General features: G+C 43.3%; 1 protein-coding gene across 1 annotated transcript in view; it reads left to right on the forward strand.

Annotated features, from left to right (window-relative positions):
• Window positions 1–11,569, forward strand: part of FOXJ3 (forkhead box J3) — a 72,372-nt gene extending 60,803 nt beyond the window's left edge. Inside the window, exons 11-13 of the mRNA XM_075279889.1 lie at window positions 2,053–2,244; window positions 3,479–3,583; window positions 5,243–11,569. Of these exons, the coding sequence (XP_075135990.1) occupies window positions 2,053–2,244; window positions 3,479–3,583; window positions 5,243–5,358 (413 nt within the window). The 3' untranslated portion in view covers window positions 5,359–11,569. The remainder of the gene's footprint in view (window positions 1–2,052; window positions 2,245–3,478; window positions 3,584–5,242) is intronic.
• Window positions 11,570–19,729: the final 8,160 nt, after the last annotated feature.

The raw sequence follows: 19,729 nt of genomic DNA on the forward strand, positions 1-19,729 counted from the left end.
AAATCAGGAGAAATTGATACAGAAATTATATTGGAAAATTGTATAAATTTTCATTATGCAAGCAGAAACATTTATTTGCTGAAACTGGACAACCCCTTTAAGAAGCCTGAGTCACATTAGTCACATTTGCTGTTAGATATGGCTGACTCTCTCTATCCACAGTGCCCTAGCCTTATCCAAGCAGTAACCATATGAAGTTGAGGTTGACCACCTGACTTCCTATCATTTCTTGGTGTCAAGAGGACATTTCCATGAGCGAACCTCCACTGAACTTTGAGGTGGTGATAATTAAAGGGGAAGTATCATATCAGTTACTTATGGCGAAAAATGCCATAAATACCCAAAAGATGCCGGTCCCACCTTGTGGTGCAGCTGCACAGAATGAAGAGGTGGCCATATATGTGCAACTCTCTCCATTGACTTATACAGGACGTCTGAAAATAACCAGGACTTTAGGCTGGAGTCCTATATTTATGGCACATCTTGTGGATATTCCATAAATATTCCACAAATACCCAAGATGAGAAGAACCCTTTAACAAGTAGGGTCAAGCTCCTTCAAATAAATGGCGCTGAGCTACAATACCAGACACGGTCTATAGACAAGAGTGACATCGGGACATAAAACACACCATTATTTTAATTCTGGATAACCCCAGAAGAACCTCAATGAAATAAATCTGAATTTCCAATGATTCACAGAAAATGGCAGTGATGTCTTTGCTTTCTAAGCACTTGTGATCTTTATTTGTGGAACTTGTTGGTTCAGCTCACAAAATGGCTGCCTCCCCCGGCCTTCTTTACTATGCATCTGTTGTCCATTTGTAATCTAAACCAGTGTGCAATTTATAGCACAGCGTCTCTGGAACAGGAGCAGCGTCCCAGGAATGAACGGCGGTGTTTGCTGCTCTTTCTTTGAGATTTGGCAGACTAAAGGTTCAGGTCTTGTGTAGTGTCCATAACAAACACTGCGATACAAGGGCTCCTCTGACATCTGTATATCACATAGACCTTTCTCCACAGCAGATTTATGCATTATATACACCTACCGTGGGATCTTGAATTTACAACTTCCGCGTTTTACTGCTTAGGTTTCCATAAACGCTTGCTCATCCTTCCCGAATGTAATGGCACGTAAAATGTGATCTAAGACACTTCTTCAGAGTCATGTGCCTGCAAATCATGTATAGAGGAGAGGGGCCATGTTCCAGCACTGCTGTGAGTGGGCAAGGATCCCGAATTAGACTATAAACTACATATGCAGAAGTATACCTGTGGCTATTAACTGCTTCCTGACCAATGAAGAGTGAGCTACTTCTTGTTTTGTCCAGTCGGGGTCTGGAGAAATAGTTATTGCATGTATAGTCTGTATATAAGGTAGCAGCGAGCGTGGGTAGCCAAATCCTCCAAATAATGCTGGCCTTCTAATACCTCCATTAGGAGGCGCATGGTGCAATAACCTGTCAGGACCTAAAAGCTGGGTTGGTGTCCTTCTTGTGATGGATCCAGTACCAAGCTGTGGTTTCCATTTATAACACAGATGTGAACAGAGCCTAGGATAGTATGCAGAATGCTCCCTCTAGTGGTGACTTGCAAGTATATAGCATAATTTGGGACCTTGCATATGGAAATACTCTAACCACTGAATGGATCAACTGAGACTTTTTGGCAAATTCTGGTAAAACCTGCTGGTTATTTTCTGTGTATGACTAGCACCCCCATAGATGATGTAGAGAGAAGGTTTGGGCATCTTTAATTTCAGCGCGCACTCCTTTTGATGTCTGTAGAGAGCAGCCTCCCAGTGAGAACACATGCATGCTCGGCTCAGGGGAACCTTTGAGTTTAGAAGGAATATGGACTCCTTTATTCAGACGCTACACTGTAAGAAGTAACAACTGTAGATACTAAACTGAGAATCTGTGCTCCATATGAAACAGACAGGGTACTAGCACAATACAAGAGTCTGCTTTATGATTTATGTTCTTTAGGGAGGAAGGCAGATTTTTTTTCATTGTCAATTTTATAACACACAAGTCTTTTCCCTCTTACTTAGGTTTAATGGAAAGTATGAGACAAGCGGATCTTAAGAACTGGTCCCTGGATCAGGTTCAGCTTGCAGACCTGTGCTCCTCGCTCAGCGAATTCTTCAATCATACCGGGTTTATCCACCCACAGAGCAACGTCCAGTCACCTGTATGTCATGGTAACATGCATAATACGAAACCCACACAGCACCTTGGGACAGGTAAGAATGTGGAGAATTCATTTCTAAGGTTCTGTTCTCATCCCTGTTGTTTGGGATTTCAGTGTTTTTCATGACAGATATAGGGCAGTCGGACATATTAGCCTCGCTGCCTGGATGAGCCTTGGCAGTAATGTGAATGATCATTATAGGTCCAGCTTCTTAAAGACCCAGTTATCTGCATGGGACAAATCCGCATTACGGCGGGTTCACCTGCGTCCGAACTCTGTCATGCAGGTTTCCGTTTTCTGCCGGCAGAAGACGGAAACCTGCATTCAATACCCGCCGGTGAGTGTTTTGTGCTCTCCGCAGCAACACCGTTTTTTTTTTTTAAATTGGACACAAAATCCTGCATTTCCGACTTTAGTTAAAAAACAAAAAAACTGTTTTGCCGCAGAGAGCACAAAAAGCTCACCGGCGCTCACGGCCGGACACTTTTCAAACCCATTCAAATTAAGGAAACAGAAACCTGCATAACGGAGTTCGAGCGCAGGTATGAACCCGCCCTTATTTTAAAAGAAAAAAAAAAAAAAAAAGTGACTCAAGTTTTCTCCCTCAATGCCCCAGTCCTATGGGGTTACCTAATCTTCCTATCTGAAGAAGTTATGTGCCTGTACACACCACATCACTTTGTAGACACTCGCTGACAAGTGGTTTATGGCACATGGCTGCTAAGACCAGTGATGGCTGCAGCAATGACATGATACATACAGGCATGTCCTCACTGCACCCATGTAGAACTCTGAAAACCCATTTAGAAATGGTGTCACAAGCGGGTAGCTAGAGCTTAGAGAAGCCGCACCCACAGTGATCAGTTTTTGGACAATCCTTTTAAGCCGTCCAGAAATACAAAGATTCGCAGTAATAAACCTGACCATATACTGTAGATAGCTGTGGGTCAAATGAAATTGAGCTGCCTAATGCTTACCTCCCTCAAAATTTTCTTTTGGAGGAGGGCCATTAGGCCCCTATACACTTTATATGGTCAGCTGGTTCTGCCAAAACTAATACAGACCATCAGCGGTCACAATGTGCAAGATCAGTGAGCCACTACTGATACATCAATGATCTTCTAGCCACCCCCTTTTTTATCTGTATCCCACATTGGCATGTTTAGTTTTTGTTTGCACTGCAACCTATTGTAAAACTTCTGACAAATCAGCTATGAAGACTGTTATCCTATAAGAGATATAGGACGGCTGTAGCTGACAGATAGTTTCTTCTCTCTATTCACCAGGAAATGTTTATCTAGACTCCAGGCAAAATGTTCCGACATCAATGATGGGACCCCCAGGTTATACTCATATACCACCTATGGGCACTACAGGATCCGGCTTGTCAGGTATGTCTATAGAGCACTGTGAGGAAGGTAACACTAAACGCTTTCTCATCTCTCTTTGATGTGCAGTTGAATACAATCTCTTGTCCCCCCTGGCATTAACCCCTTAAGCTTTAAAACCGGATTAGAAATCTTTAGCTGTTTCTTTCCCATCAGGGCGCCACCTCTTGTCATGTCATGTATTGCAGCTCAGCCTCGACCATATCCCATTGTTTCTGAAGGAAAGCAGCCATTTTTTTTAATCAAGTACAACCCTTTGTGTGTATTGTATTCTTTTTAGTTTTTTAAAAAATTGTCATGTCCCTTGATCTCATGTGATTCCAGTTTTATCAATCGTGTGATCAGCTTGTATGTGCTAATAAATTTCTTTAATAATTTGACATTTTCAGGCACTTGTAGACAGCGAGGCAAATTTACTAAGGAAAATTCCCCAGAATTCTGGTATAAGTTGCGCCAAAAAAACTGACAAGCCATTCACCATATTTACACATTTTATAGATATTTGGGCTGGGGTTTGCTGCTGCAAGACAAAATTTGGCACATTTTTAAATAAAACTAAGACTACTAATAAGTTGTGAGATATTAGACTAGACAGTGTAACGATACGCCAGATTTATCATACAGAATTAGACACTGGCACAGTGTGTGAGGGCGGGTTGACACCTGTGCCCGTGCGCGCTTTAGGCAATCCTCCTGGGTTTCTGTCTTCTGCCCCGAGAAACTGGACAGGGGACGGAAACACGGCAATCAGTTCTCAAACCCATTCAAGTGAGTGGGTTTGAAAAGTGAGCGCCCGTGAGTGTTTTGTACCTGTCCACGGCGAAACCGTTTTGTTTTTTTTTTAACCGGACACAAAGTCGGACATGCAGGACTCTGTGTCCAGTTTAAAAAAAAAACTGTTTAGAATGGGTTTGAGAACTGACTGCCGGTTTTCCATCCCCTGTCCATTTTCTAGGGGCAGAAGATGGGAAACCCAGCTGGATTTCTTAAAATGCGCATGGGCACAGGTGTGAACCCGCCCTGAACTGACTAGTGTAACTTTATACTGTTTAAAATTTAGACACTATTAGTAAATCCGCGCCATCAAACCTTTATTACATGGGAAAGTACATTTAGGCTGAAACTCCACGTTGTGAAAACGCAGCTTTTTTTTGTTGTTGAAAAATTTGCTGCTTTTGTTTAAGCCAAAGCCAGGAGTGGATTGAGCAGAAGGTAGAAGTATAAGAACTTCCTATATATTTACCATTCCTTCTGTAGCCATTCTAGGCTTTGGCTTAAAAAAAAAAAGCAAAATAAAAAAAAGCTGCGTTTCTCCAATATGGGGCCTCTGCTTTAGAGTCCAGAGCTCACTTACTTTAACCTGTTCTATCTGGAACAGCATATTCAGAATTTGGGCAGCACGTTGCAATAATTCATAAAGCATCCGATAAATAGTTTTATGCAGCATATGACATTTTATTTAGACATTGGATGAAACTTCCTCAGGATAGTGTCCAGATAAATGTATGGGAAGACAAACTGTAACCTTCAGGTGGCCTATGGAGGTGAAGAAAATAATGTTTAATATCGCAAGAGACATCCTGCCCGCATTATCCACCAGCAAAATAAGTATTCCATGAATATAATAAATGAAATATATTTTTTTTATTATGTAATTCACAGGGCACCACGGAGTTATGAACCAACCGCACATGATGCCATCCACGAATTTCCACATACGACGCCCCCTTCCTGCAGATGACATCCAAGATGATTTTGACTGGGACTCTATTGTATAGCACTATTACAGATACAATAGCTCTATTGTCTTGTTACCCCTCGTGTTGTTGGTATAAGTGACCATGAATGTGATCTGAAAAAAAAAAAAAGACATCCAAGTGAGGAGCGAGAAAACCGATAACTGCTAACGTTGATGACAATCAAAGCTGTTGTAGCAGGTCACATGATATCAGTGCTTCTGAGTTGACCCTATAAGTCGGTGTTCTATAACCTGCCAACCACAGGCTGTCTCACACTACAACTCCCAGCATCTCCTGCTTGAAGTTGTAGTTTCCCGGCAGATTGTAGATCATGTCTGTCTCCCTGATACGCTGCAGCCGCTCACTTATCGTCCTGTAATTCTCAACAGCTTGTTCAGCTTTTCTGGTAAATGATGTCGACCACAAATGTAACACTGAAATCTGGACAGAATCTCTGCGAGCACTTTCACTTATCATTGTGCATTTCATAACCCCTACCCGGACAGGTGGCATTTCTGGGGCACTCTCAGTCCTTTTTATATCTGGTTTATTTATATGAGCTAGGAATAGTGTAATTGTGTCGCTCTTCTGTTTTTTATGTGTCTTGAAGGATGTTTTATTGTTACACTGCCATGTAACAGAGCTACCGCCATCCGATGACAAGGGGCGGCGCGCTTCTGTCGTGCAATGCCGATCATTGGGTCTTAATTGCCAGAGTGTTATTATTGGGATGGGTTTTGTCCTATCTCTGTAGGGACGGTTAATACAGATGTATGTGACACACAATTCATAGACTGCAATAGGGGGGTATTCTCCTCCTGCCCCTTTCTCTCATCCTTTGCTGTTATATGTGCCTGTGGCTTGAGGACACAGATGGCAGAACAACTTACAGATGATAGTTTTTCAATTGGGTCAGTTTCTCCTTAGTATTATAAAGGAAACGTCCTTCTGACAAACTGTAGTGATGCAGAGGAGCAACTGACGGTATACCTGGGCTAGTCTCCGTTCACACTGGTGGTGTTACATTATGTTCTGTTTCCAGAAAAATGTATAGAAATATTTCTGTAATCTACTTCATTGATTTCTGTGGCATTTTTTGATATCATATGCGATCAGTTTGCTTTCTCATTTTAGTTTGGATCTGTTGCTCCATAGACTTCATAAAGGTTATCCATTGACTTTTATATCCACTCCCCTACCTTTCTGGATAGCATAGCGGATCTGTCACCTTAATATTCCGATTATGTAAGGGCAGTATTGCTACAGCTTATAGGTCCATATGGGAAATAATTCTAGTGCCGTTTGGCTTCTGTCATTGCCGATGGAACAAACCAGTCGCTTAGCCCAAATTTATCCGTGAGTAAGAGTGCCCCCCTCTGTAAAGGTGACTGACAGACTGCTGTGTATGCTCTTACACAGTGCAGGTTGTACAGCATTTAAGAAACAGTTAAAACAGTGCCCCAGCATCCGCTGGTTGTGTGTGGTATTGCAACTTAGTCCCATTCACTTTTATACAAACCAGCCTGCAATACTAGACACAATCCATGGCCAGGTGTGGCGCTATGTCGGGAAGAAAGTAGTTCTAGTAGCATTGTGTGTCACTTACTGAAGTTCTCCTTTCTTTTCCAGGCACCAGTCAGATGTAGTTGTAGTAGGACTACACATCCCAGCATGAATACTATCTTCTGAATTTACCTGTCTTCATGGGGGAGTGACTTTGTGGAAAGGACTAGATTTCTTTGGCTGCCATGATTTTTCACTCTGTAAATGGCCATAGTCAGATAAGCTTCATTGCATAATAACTACCAGTGGTCTCCAGCCTGCCGCTGTCATGGCTTGCTGGGAGTTGTAGTTCCCACAGATGGACGACGACTACTTGGTATAATTATTAGCGGACTAAAATACAAAGGGTGAGACTCTGCAATTCTGTCTGATCCATTGCAACCAGGCTCATTTCTTTCCATAAATCTTTCCCATGTCCATGTCCTATCGTGAAGACTCTGGCATGCATGAAAATCTAAACATGCCGGGCTATATTCATAAGAACTGAAACAACATGGCGGCAAAAACCGTATCAACCAATGAAATTTCTGCTGTCTGATTTATAAGAAATTGGTTGATCTGATTGGTTGCTATGGGGAAAAACTCTTGTTAATGTCACATTAGTTTTTATTAAAGGAGTGGTGCAGGATTAGATAACCATGGATGCTTTCTATCAAAGAACAGTGCCACACCTATCCACAGGTTGTGTGTGGTACTGCAGCTCCAGCCCCATTAACGTCAGCTAAACTAAGCGGCTGTGGTCACATTCACACCTGTGTCGCAGTCTCTGTTCAGACTGGTCTGGTCACCCGACTGTCCCCATTATAGTGAATGGGGTCCTTCGCGGATTCGTTGAATGATTGCTTTACCATTCTTCTGGTCCTTTGACAACCAGAAATGTGAATGTAGAATAAGACCCGACCCATGAACAGAGACAGCACAGCCATTGTAAGGAAGTGGCCATCTATTTCTAATCCTGTATAACTCCTTTTCAATAACTCGCCTCCACAGATAGAGTAGTACTACAAATCCCAGCGTTCACACTTGGTCAGAAAAGCCGCTATCATTGCTTGTACAAAATGCTGGGATCTGTAGTTCCCCAGTGCGATCCCTGCTCCATACAGTTTGCACCTCTCATTGCTTCTGTATTGTATTATTATTTGTGCAATACCGCCATTATGTTTACATTTATAGAGTATATCCCCTAGTCATCTGATCAAGACTTTTAGATACAATTTTCTCCGTTGTATAAATTATTCACTTATAAATATACAGGGGCAGCCTGCGTGCGGGACAAAGGAGGAGATTTATCACAACTGTCTCATGACAACCAATCACAGCGCAGCTTTCATTTTTCCTGAGCAGTTTATGGAATGAAAGCTGAGCTTTGATTGGTTGCTATGGATAACGAGACCAGACAGTTTGGATCAGTGAGGCCCAGTGTCCAATATGGCGCTATAGGTGCCACCAGCTGCCCGGCGTATTACGTTAAGATAGAGATATATGTATAATTACATAAACGGTAGAAAAACAAAATAAAAAAAGAAAGAATATTCTGCAGTTTGCACATCAGGTTGGGAAAAGAAAAAAATCTGTACAAGATGGGCAGCCCGTAACGATGGTCTGTAACCTGTGGCTGTGGTCGTAGTGTGACCCTTGACGGGGCCCTGGTATGAACATGCTGGGGGTTGCAGTGTGATGACAGCCTGGCATACAGAGTATTTATTTGCCAGAGCCTTAAAGGGATTTTCCAGCTTCAAATTGATTTTTCATACTGATGACCTATCCACACAGGAAGCTGGATGTGGCCGGGGAGCGCAAGCAGTACCCCGGGGGCTACTACAAGAGCTGACCCAGACATATGGATGACCTATCCAGTATGGAAAATCAGTTTGCAGCCGGAAAACCCCTTTAAGGCTAGTGCTAACGTCACACCGACACATGAATGTGATGCCTGATATCATACAGGTAATACACTGCTATACGTCAATCATTTCATTTTAAAGGGAGCCTCTCATCCCCTTTAGATTAGGGCTTCTGCACAAAAAACTACCAAAGCTGAAGTAGTTGGCACCAGCGTACCCACTAAATGACCCTAAAGTGCCAATTAAAGGGGTTTTCTACAGTTGGTAGTTACTGATGGCATAGTGGTAGGATATGCCAACACTCCCTGATCAGGGGAGGTCCAAATACCTTCAACTACCCCATTACAAATCATTACTGGCCAGGGCCATAAGTGGAAAGCTGATGGGCACTTTTAAGCTGGGCCATTTCATGGGCACTTTCTACTTCAGCAATCAGGTATATTATGCCCTAAGGAGAGCATGGCTCAAATACGGGTTCCCTTTAAAATGGCATTACAGGGTTAACACAACATGATGCAAACTGTATATCCTTCTCATGTACTCTCCAGCCATGTCGGGTTAGATTGGTATAATGTACAGTATGTATGCGGCCACGGGTAGAGAGGTGTGTACAGATGTAATCCTAGATCAGTGTGCGCCGTCCTTCCATGACTGTCAGTGAGTGGACTTTGTGAATTTGTGGTCATTGATTAATGGGGTTTCCGCATTGGAGAGGTTTTTAACCCCCTTCCCCCAGACTCCCGAGCCAAGAGGTTTATGCATTTGTGTGGTTCTTCTACAGTATATGTGTTACATTGGCTCCCAGACATCTCCAGCAGAGCAATCATGAGGGTGTAAGACTATTACTGTGCTAAGAGGGTTGTACAAGAGAAGAAAAGGTTGCATCCAGAAACGGCGCCACTCTTGCCCATAGGCTGTACCTTGTACTGCAGCTCACTTTCTTCAATAAGACTGAACTTCAGTATTGGATACAACCCATGGACAGGAGGGGAGCTTATACTGGAGAAGACAGATACGATTATCTAATCCTCTTATAGTAAAATAATGTAATGAAATCTATATTTGGGGCTGGACAACCCATTTGAAAAGGTCTGTCATAGTGACAAGTTATATTTAATGGTGGGACAAACCCCCTTAGATCACACAAAACGTAATTTTGAAGCATTTCTGTTTTTATATATTTGGTCTGCTGCCCTCTAGTGTTTCATTCCCTCTGAGTGTCCACTTAATGTGTCCTTTGGTCGTGGTCACACATGCTCAGAACCACCACCCAGTTTCTCGTATACAGACAGCAGAGGGGATACAATTGGCGGTATCTTCTTGCCATCAGTGGACATATTTGGTGGACATTTTGGGAGAGAATTAAATGAACACCAGGGGGCGCTATAACAACTTTGTGTCGTATCTGCACACAGGAGAATTTTTTAAATTGTTCCAATAGTAAATGTTTGTGTTGTGTAGTGTTCCGTTTAATGATCGGACAACCCCTGTAACATAATACCGTAATAATATGGTTTCGCTTCTATGGCCTAGTGCAGCAGCTTTTTATTTTTTTACTACTGCTGGTGCTATAATGTCATCTCTAGCCACGTTATTTCCTATGGATATGACCTGCACTACCAGCTGTCACACTGCCCCCTTCCTCACCCCCCGAATCTTATGAGTGCATCCTTACATGACACTTGCACTCCAGTAAAATCCAATGACTATAACCTCAGGTTATAATCTATAGCGGCGTGCGCGACCAGCATCCAGTCGCAGTTACCTGTATTTTGGACCGGAACCTGAGACGGCCTCCGCATCAAATTCCGGTCCAAAATACCCCGTGTGAACCCGGCCCTTAGGGTGCATTCACACACTCTAGCTGCTGCACACGTCAAACCCTGCTTGTCAACCGTGACCAATAGCTTTTTCAGGCCGGGGCCTCACAAATCCCATGCCCACTTTGTGGTAAAAACCACAGTGTGCACACGCCACAATTTACAAAACCGTTGCAGTTTTGGAAATCGCAGCATGTCAGTTATACCTACGGAAACACCGGCGGTTTCCCCATAGGTATAATTGTAACAGAAAGCCCACGGAGGAAAACTCAGCAAACTTTCTGTCTAAATTCCAGGTTGCGCCGTAACACTGCCCACTTTTTTTAGGCCTGGCCTAACCAGATTTTATATATATATAGTTATCTCTAACCCAATTACCTATAGACAGTATCTGTCCTGTTCAGTCCCAGCAAAACCTGTCCTGCTTCAACCCCTAAGTAAAGCAATTGAGTTTTCCATTGAACTTGCTCGATCCGCCATCTTTACTTCTGCTGCTCCTGTCAGACCCTTTCTCTCTTGTTGTATAAGAATTGAGATCTGTCCCAGCAAAACCGTCTAATCCCAGCATTTGTGGCCCTAGTGAGTCGGTGTCATTGTACGTTCTGTTCATGTAAATAATACTCTTCTATTTGTCCTGTCTAAGGAGTGAAGCAAAGTTCTAGGAAGGAGATTTCAATAGGAATAGACTATTTTGATATTGTTCATTAAGAGGATGATCTATGTGTACATATCTATATTGTATATATGTGATGACAATGGATTTGGCTCTTTTTTTTTTGTTTTTTTTTTGTTTTTTCTTTTTTTGTGCAACACTACCTTCTCCCCGTACTGCTGTTCTACAGTCAGTGTTTTAATGTTTATACTTTTTTGTTATTGCACGGTTTAATACATTTGCTGAATAAGACGCAGCACAAACTCTTGTAAAACTGCGGTGCTGTATCATTACAAAAAGTGTCATGGGATTGTTGCTGACGGATCTGATATGCATGGAAGGCACTTAAAAAAATAATAATAATAAAAAAAACATGCTAACAAAGTTCTTTATACCCTGTGATGTGGCTGTTAGATTTTGTGCATTCATATTGAACATTGCTTTTGTTTGAGCTATACGGGGCAAACATGGTCTGCACACAGTACTCAATAAATTATTGGTTTATATGATAGGGGAGAGAAGCTGAGCTCTGTGATATATAGGATTATATGATAGAGGAGATAAGCTGAGCTCTGTGATATATAGGGTTATATGGTAGAGGGAGAAGCTGAGCTCTGTGATATATAGGGTTATATGATAGAGGAGAGAAGCTGAGCTATGTGATATATATGCTTATATGATAGAGGGACAGAAGCTGAGCTCAGTGATATATAGGGTTATATGATAGGAGAGAAGCTGAGCTCAGTGATATATAGGGTTATATGATAGAGGAGAGAAGCTGAGCTCTGTGATATATAGGATTATATGATAGAGGAGAGAAGCTGAGCTCTGTGATATATAGGGTTATACGATAGAGGAGAGAAGCTGAGCTCTGTGATATATAGGATTATATGATAGAGGAGAGAAGCTGAGCTATGTGATATATATGTTTATATGATAGAGGGACAGAAGCTGAGCTCAGTGATATATAGGGTTATATGATAGAAGGAGAGAAGCTGAGCTCAGTGATATATAGGGTTATATGATAGAGGAGAGAAGCTGAGCTCTGTGATATATAGGATTATATGATAGAGGAGAGAAGCTGAGCTCTGTGATATATAGGGTTATATGATAAAGGGAGAGAAGCTGAGCTCTGTGATATATAGGGTTATATGATAGAGGAGAGAAGCTGAGCTCTGTGATATATAGGGTTATACGATAGAGGAGAGAAGCTGAGCTCTGTGATATATAGGATTATATGAAAGAGGGAGAGAAGCTGAGCTCTGTGATATATAGGGTTATACGATAGAGGAGAGAAGCTGAGCTCTGTGATATATAGGATTATATGATAGAGGGAGAGAAGCTGAGCTCTGTGATATATAGGGTTATACGATAGAGGAGAGAAGCTGAGCTCTGTGATATATAGGATTATATGATAGAGGAGAGAAGCTGAGCTCTGTGATATATAGGGTTATACGATAGAGAGGAGAAGCTGAGCTCTGTGATATACACTCACCGGCCACTTTATTAGGTACACCATGCTAGTAACGGGTTGGACCCCCTTTTGCCTTCAGAACTGCCTCAATTCTTCGTGGCATAGATTCAACAAGGTGCTGGAAGCATTCCTCAGAGATTTTGGTCCATATTGACATGATGGCATCACACAGTTGCCGCAGATTTGTCGGCTGCACATCCATGATGCGAATCTCCCGTTCCACCACATCCCAAAGATGCTCTATTGGATTGAGATCTGGTGACTGTGGAGGCCATTGGAGTACAGTGAACTCATTGTCATGTTCAAGAAACCAGTCTGAGATGATTCCAGCTTTATGACATGGCGCATTATCCTGCTGAAAGTAGCCATCAGATGTTGGGTACATTGTGGTCATAAAGGGATGGACATGGTCAGCAACAATACTCAGGTAGGCTTTGGCGTTGCAACGATGCTCAATTGGTACCAAGGGGCCCAAAGAGTGCCAAGAAAATATTCCCCACACCATGACACCACCACCACCAGCCTGAACCGTTGATACAAGGCAGGATGGATCCATGCTTTCATGTTGTTGACGCCAAATTCTGACCCTACCATCCGAATGTCGCAGCAGAAATCGAGACTCATCAGACCAGGCAACGTTTTTCCAATCTTCAATTGTCCAATTTCGATGAGCTTGTGCAAATTGTAGCCTCAGTTTCCTGTTCTTAGCTGAAAGGAGTGGCACCCGGTGTGGTCTTCTGCTGCTGTAGCCCATCTGCCTCAAAGTTCGACGTACTGTGCGGCGTTCAGAGATGCTCTTCTGGCTACCTTGGTTGTAACGGGTGGCTATTTGAGTCACTGTTGCCTTTCTATCAACTCGAACCAGTCTGGCCATTCTCCTCTGACCTCTGGCATCAACAACGCATTTCCGCCCACAGAACTGCCGCTCACTGGATGTTTTTTCTTTTTCGGACCATTCTCTGTAAACCCTAGAGATGGTTGTGCGTGAAAATCCCAGTAGATCAGCAGTTTCTGAAATACTCAGACCAGCCCTTCTGGCACCAACAACCATGCCACGTTCAAAGGCACTCAAATCACCTTTCTTCCCCATACTGATGCTCGGTTTGAACTGCAGGAGATTGTCTTGACCATGTCTACATGCCTAAATGCACTGAGTTGCCGCCATGTGATTGGCTGATTAGAAATTAAGTGTTAACGAGCAGTTGGACAGGTGTACCTAATAAAGTGGCCGGTGAGTGTATAGGGTTATATGATAGAGGAGAGAAGCTGAGCTCTGTGATATATAGGATTATATGATAGAGGAGAGAAGCTGAGCTCTGTGATACATAGGTTTATAGGATAGAGCGAGAGAAGCTGAGCTGTGATATATAGGGTTATATGATAGAGGAGAGAAGCTGAGCTCTGTGATACATAGGTTTATAGGATAGAGCGAGAGAAGCTGAGCTCAGTGATATATAGGGTTATATGATAGAGGAGAGAAGATATAACCACTTATATATGACAGAGCTGAGCTCCCTCTATCCTATATATCACTCAGTTCATCTTCTCTTCATCTATCGTATACACCTATATACAGTGAAGGAAATAAGTATTTGATCCCTTTCTGATTTTGTAAGTTTGCCCACTGACTGAACAGTCTATAATTTTAAGGGTAGGTTAATTTTAACAGTGAGAGATAGAACAGCAAAAGTAAAATTCAGAAAATCACATTGTATAAATGTGTTTGCATTTTGCTTAGAGAAATGAGTATTTGATCCCCTACTAACCATTAAGAGTTCTGGCTCCTACAGACCAGTTATGTCTTATATTGTCACCTGTATAAAAGACTCCTGTCCACAGACTCAATGAATCAGTCAGACTGTAACCTCTACAACATGGGCAAGACCAAAGAGCTTTCTAAGGATGTCAGGGACGAGATCATAGACCTGCACAAGGCTGGAATGGGCTCCAAAACCAGAAGTAAGACGCTGGCTGAGAAGGGGACAACTGTTGGTGCAATAGAAAGAGAATAGAAGAAATCCAAAATGACTGTAAATCGACATCGATCTGGGGCTCCATGCAAATTCTCACCTCGTGGGGTGTCCTTAATCATGAAGAAGGTGAGGTATCAACCTAAAACTCAAGGCAGCTGGGACCACAGTCACCAAGAAAACCATTGGTAACACATTACACCATAATGGATTAAAATCCTGCAGTGGCCGCAATGTCCCCCTGCTCAAGAAGGCCCATGTGCAGGCCCGACTGAAGATTGCCAATGAACACCTAGATGATTCTAAGAGATTTGGAGAAGGTGCTGTGGTCAGATGAGATAAAAATTTAGCTCTGTGACATTAACTCAACTCGCCGTGTTTGGAGGAAGAGAAATGCTGCCTATGACCCAAAGAACATCGTCCCCTCTGTCAAGCATGGAGGTGGATACATTGTGTTTTGGGGGCATTTCTCTAAGGGCACAGGACTACTTCACCGCATCAATGGGAGAATGGATGGAGCCATGTACCATAAAATCCTGAGTGACAATCTCCTTCCCTCCGCCAGGACATTAAAAATGGGTACATATGGATGACCTATCCAGTATGGAAAATCAGTTTGTAGCTGGAAAACCCCTTTAAGGCTAGTGCTAATGGCATACTGACACATGAATGTGATGCCTGATATCATGCAGGTAATACACTGCTATACGTCAATCATTTCATTTTAAAGGGAGCCTCTCACCCCCGTTAGATTAGGGCTTCTACACAAAAAACTACCAAAGCTGAAGTAGTTGGCACCAGCGTTCCCACTAAATGACCCTAAAATGCCAATTAAAGGGGTTTTCTACTGTTAGTAGTTAGTGATGGCATAGTGGTAGGATATGCCAACACTCCCTGATCAGGGGAGGGCCAAATACCTTCAACTACCCCATTAATCTCTTGACGGGAGTCAATCGAGGAGATTAAAAATAATTACTGGCCAGGGCCGTATGTGGCAAGCTGATGGGCACTTTCTATTTCAGCAACCAGGTATTTTTCAGACCATAAGACGCACTAAGGTTTTATAGGAGGAAAATAGGGGAAAAAATTTGTAAAATATTTAATAACATAATAATATAATATTTGCCCTTACCCCTACCGGTGTTTGCTTACCTGCACAGCTGCAGCTCCCAGTTCTTCTTGGTCCGGTCCAGTCCTCTGTCCTTCACATGTCTTCAGAGCGCCCTGCGCCCCTCCCGCCTCCCTAGGCTAGTATTGTAGAGATGGAGAGTGTGGGCGGGGAGACGTGAGTGCATCACTCACGTCTCCTCTCCCAGTACCCGCCCACACTCTCCTAAGCCCCACCTTCTCTATAATACTAGTCTAGGGAGGCGGGAGGGGCGCAGGGCGCTCTGAAGACATGTGAAGGACAGAGGACTGGACCAGCAGAGGGCAGCAGCAGCACTTCTGATCAGGTAAGTTGAGTGAAGTTCACGAGTAGATAGATATTACTGTACATTGACTTGTCTAGTAGATAAACAAGTCAATGTTCAGTAGTATCTATCTACTCGTGAACTTGCCTCGTCGTCCTCACAGCAGCACAGCACTCAGTGATTTACCGCCACTCTACTGCTTCGTCCCTGTTTTACCGTATATTCAGCTGAGTATATTAAGATCATGGAGTGCCCTAGCCAGTGTCCAGACCTTAAACCCATAGAAAAATTATGGAGGGAGCTGAAGGTCCGAGTTGCCAAGTGACATCCTCAAAATCTTAATGATTTAGAGATGGTCTGCAAAGAGGAGGGGACTAAAATTCCTCCAGACATGTGCAAACCTCATCATCAACTACAAAAACTGTCTGACTGCTGTGCGCGCCAGTAAGGGTTTTACCACCAAGTATTAAGTCTTGTTTGCCAGAGGGATCAAATACTTATTTCTCTATGCAAAATGCAAAAAAATTTATAACATTTATACAATGCGATTTTCTGGTTTTTATTTTTGATATTCTGTCTCTCACTGTTAAAATTAACCCACCCTTAAAATTATAGACTGTTCATGTCAGAGGGAAACTTACAAAATCAGCAAGGGATCAAATACTTATTTCCTTCACTGTATATTACACAGAGCTCAGCTTCTCAGATTATCTATACATGTAAAGCAGTTCTTACAAGAAATGTAACATACAATGATACTGTGTACAGTATTGTCTTTCTGTCATAGGTATTTCCTGACATATACCTCATACTGAAGGCTATCACGTATGCATATAGATTTATATTATTTATTTACAGCTATATGTCGATACAGTGGGACATTGTCCATGGACTGCCACTGTAAATATGCTAACTCTATAGCACATGGATTCCTATGGGTACATTTGGTTCCCGTCTGCATTCGGTATTCCGTTTGGGGGATCCACATGGAGCCTAAGACTCGACCGCTGTGTGATTCCAGCCTTCTGTTCTCAGTACATTGTCCTGTAGTTGTAGTGATGTGGATTAAATGTAGCCCTGTTTAAAGAGGACCTTTCACCAATGCTAGTTCTTAGCATATGGTAATAGCTGCTCCTCCACTGATTCTGGCACAGTCCCCACCATTCCCAAGCATCAATGCTGTTAGTTTTGGTGCCTGATTTGCTATTGAGACTCTGTATTGTCAGGCTGGAGCAGACAGGGGGTGTGATTCTGAGCTGACACTGGATGCTTCTAGTTGGAGCTCTGAATCACCCACCCATGTCCCAGGCCCCTCAATTGTGTGATCTGTGGCGCCCCCGGGATCACTTTAGGCTGTTTTTGCATGTGTGTGCTGGATTTATTGGCCTGAATACTATGCGGGCAGATGGAGTCCTGGCATTACAGCTATCTATGATGCTAGGAGACCATGTGATATACTGTCCTATATCGGTTACGGTACGGGACAGTATTTTGCAGGAAGGCAGGGACTCCTAGCTTCATCCATGGCACAAGTCAGACTTACTGAATCCTTCAGACTGAGGTTCATGGCTGAAGCTCGGTGATGTGAAAGCAGCCGAAAAAGAGTCTAGTCGTCGTCCAATCTGTATGACTGCTCAATGTATAGCTCAGATGCTCTAGAACAAAGGCTCGCAGACAAATCTTTAATATATATAAAAAAAATAATGCTAAAAATATAAAATATTCTCATGGGCGCGTGGCCTGGACCTACATGGCGCCAGATGTATAGTAAATCAGCTCCGAGAAGAAAACGGCTCACCTAAACCCTCCCTGACTTCTATAAACTGTTTTGAGTGACCGCTCATCTAATTGCCACTGACATTGCTGTGTGGACACGACCGGAGCAGAAGTGGCAGTGACTGTCCCTCACGAACTGAACCGGTGGCGAGCTCACCTGCAGGGAGCTACCGTGCTGTCAGCAAAAGGCGTTCTCCTTGCCCCAGCCTATCAGAAACTGAGCGCTACTCGCTCTAGCTGTCAGGAGAGCGGGCGCCTTATATCCCAGGTGACGGCTTCCTGTGGTGCGGATCAGAAGCGGCGGCGCCATTTTCAACACCACTGGCGGGAACCAGTAGCCGCATCAGTCAGCGCCTGAATACAGGTAATGCTCCCACTTCATACTACCCACATTTCTCGTAATCATTAGGGGGACACCAGTTACCCCTTATGTATACAGTACTACAGGGGGACAGCTTGCCCTTCTCCTTTACTTGTATTTAGGGTTAAGCATATTGTATTGCTCTCACAGAATTACATTCTAAAATATATGGCATCCATGGCTCTCTCAGCCAAAAAGATTCCCGACCCCTGCTCTAGAAGTAACATGTCCTCTGAGAAGAACTAGATGTCACTGCTCCTGCCACAAGAACTATCCATTGGTTTGGCTGTGGTAAGATGACAAGCTATTGCAGCAGAGGACAGCTGGATAGGTGAAGTCAGAAGGTCCGGTGCCATGACTGGGAGGAGGATTACACCGAAGTAAGAGGGAAACTATGGATTGTGTAACAATGTCATTGCCCTGGCTTCCATCAGATTGTTTATATGGGTAACATTGGGAATGGATGCAGGAGGAGGGGACTGTCTGTGTCCTCAGTCTGATACTCTTATGAGGTTGGATAGCAATGGACGTTCACACCTGCATTCGGTATTCCGTTCGGAGAGTCTGCATGGGGATCCCCTGAACGTAATACCGAACGCAACTGCTGTGCAGTAAAAGCACACAGACCCCATAGACTATAATGGGGTTCATGTGCTTGCCCCACACGAATCATACAGGCAGGAAAGTAGATTGTGAAGTACTTTCCTGTCCACATGATCCCTGATGAGATCTGGCGGCAAGCACATGGACCCCATTATAGTCTATGGGTCAGTGTGCTTTTACTGGCCCACCACTTGCAGTTGCGTTCGGTATTCCGTTTTGGGGGTCTCCATGTGGACTCCCCCCAAATGGAATACCAACGCAGATGTGAACGATGCCTTAATCTTAAAACAAGTTTCCATGACTGCATAGGATTTACCACCCCTCATTCTATGCCAGGTGAGGGTCTCCTAGTATTACAGTTAGTAGGAGCCCCTTCCTCTCAGTGACGTACTGTTAGGTATGTGCCTTTCCCAGCATACTGATCAGGACAGTAAATCCAGCACACACAAAGATCACAGGTAAAACTCAGTCATGGGAAACAGAAACCCCCCAAAAAAACAGAAGACCCCTTTAATGATAAGGTGCATCTTGCCAGAAATTACCCCCATGGATAAGACCACCCATTTGGGTACAAGTCTAATGACCCAAAGTGACAACATCCTAGATAGATTTGAGTTACAAGACCCTTGTTTGGGTTAGAAGGCGCAGCTGTGAAGTATATTAATGGGTAACTTTCTGCAAATGTGCTGCAGATATTTCTGAAATCCAAAAGGCCAATCCATACATGTGTATGTGGTCATTAGTGCAGCATGGGATGGATTTCTGCAGCCCTATTAAGATGAACGAGACCATTGATCTTTAGCTTCTATTCACATGTGGAAGCTAAAGGTTTTGGTGCAGCCCTTAGGAATGGTTGCACTTGACAATTGAGCCCATGGATCACCCCCACTTTTTCCCCATGCAAGCTGTGCAATTGAAAACATAAACCCATCAGG

This window comes from Leptodactylus fuscus, chromosome 6 (genome assembly GCF_031893055.1).
Source record: "Leptodactylus fuscus isolate aLepFus1 chromosome 6, aLepFus1.hap2, whole genome shotgun sequence".
Classification (NCBI taxonomy): Eukaryota; Metazoa; Chordata; class Amphibia; order Anura; family Leptodactylidae; genus Leptodactylus; species Leptodactylus fuscus.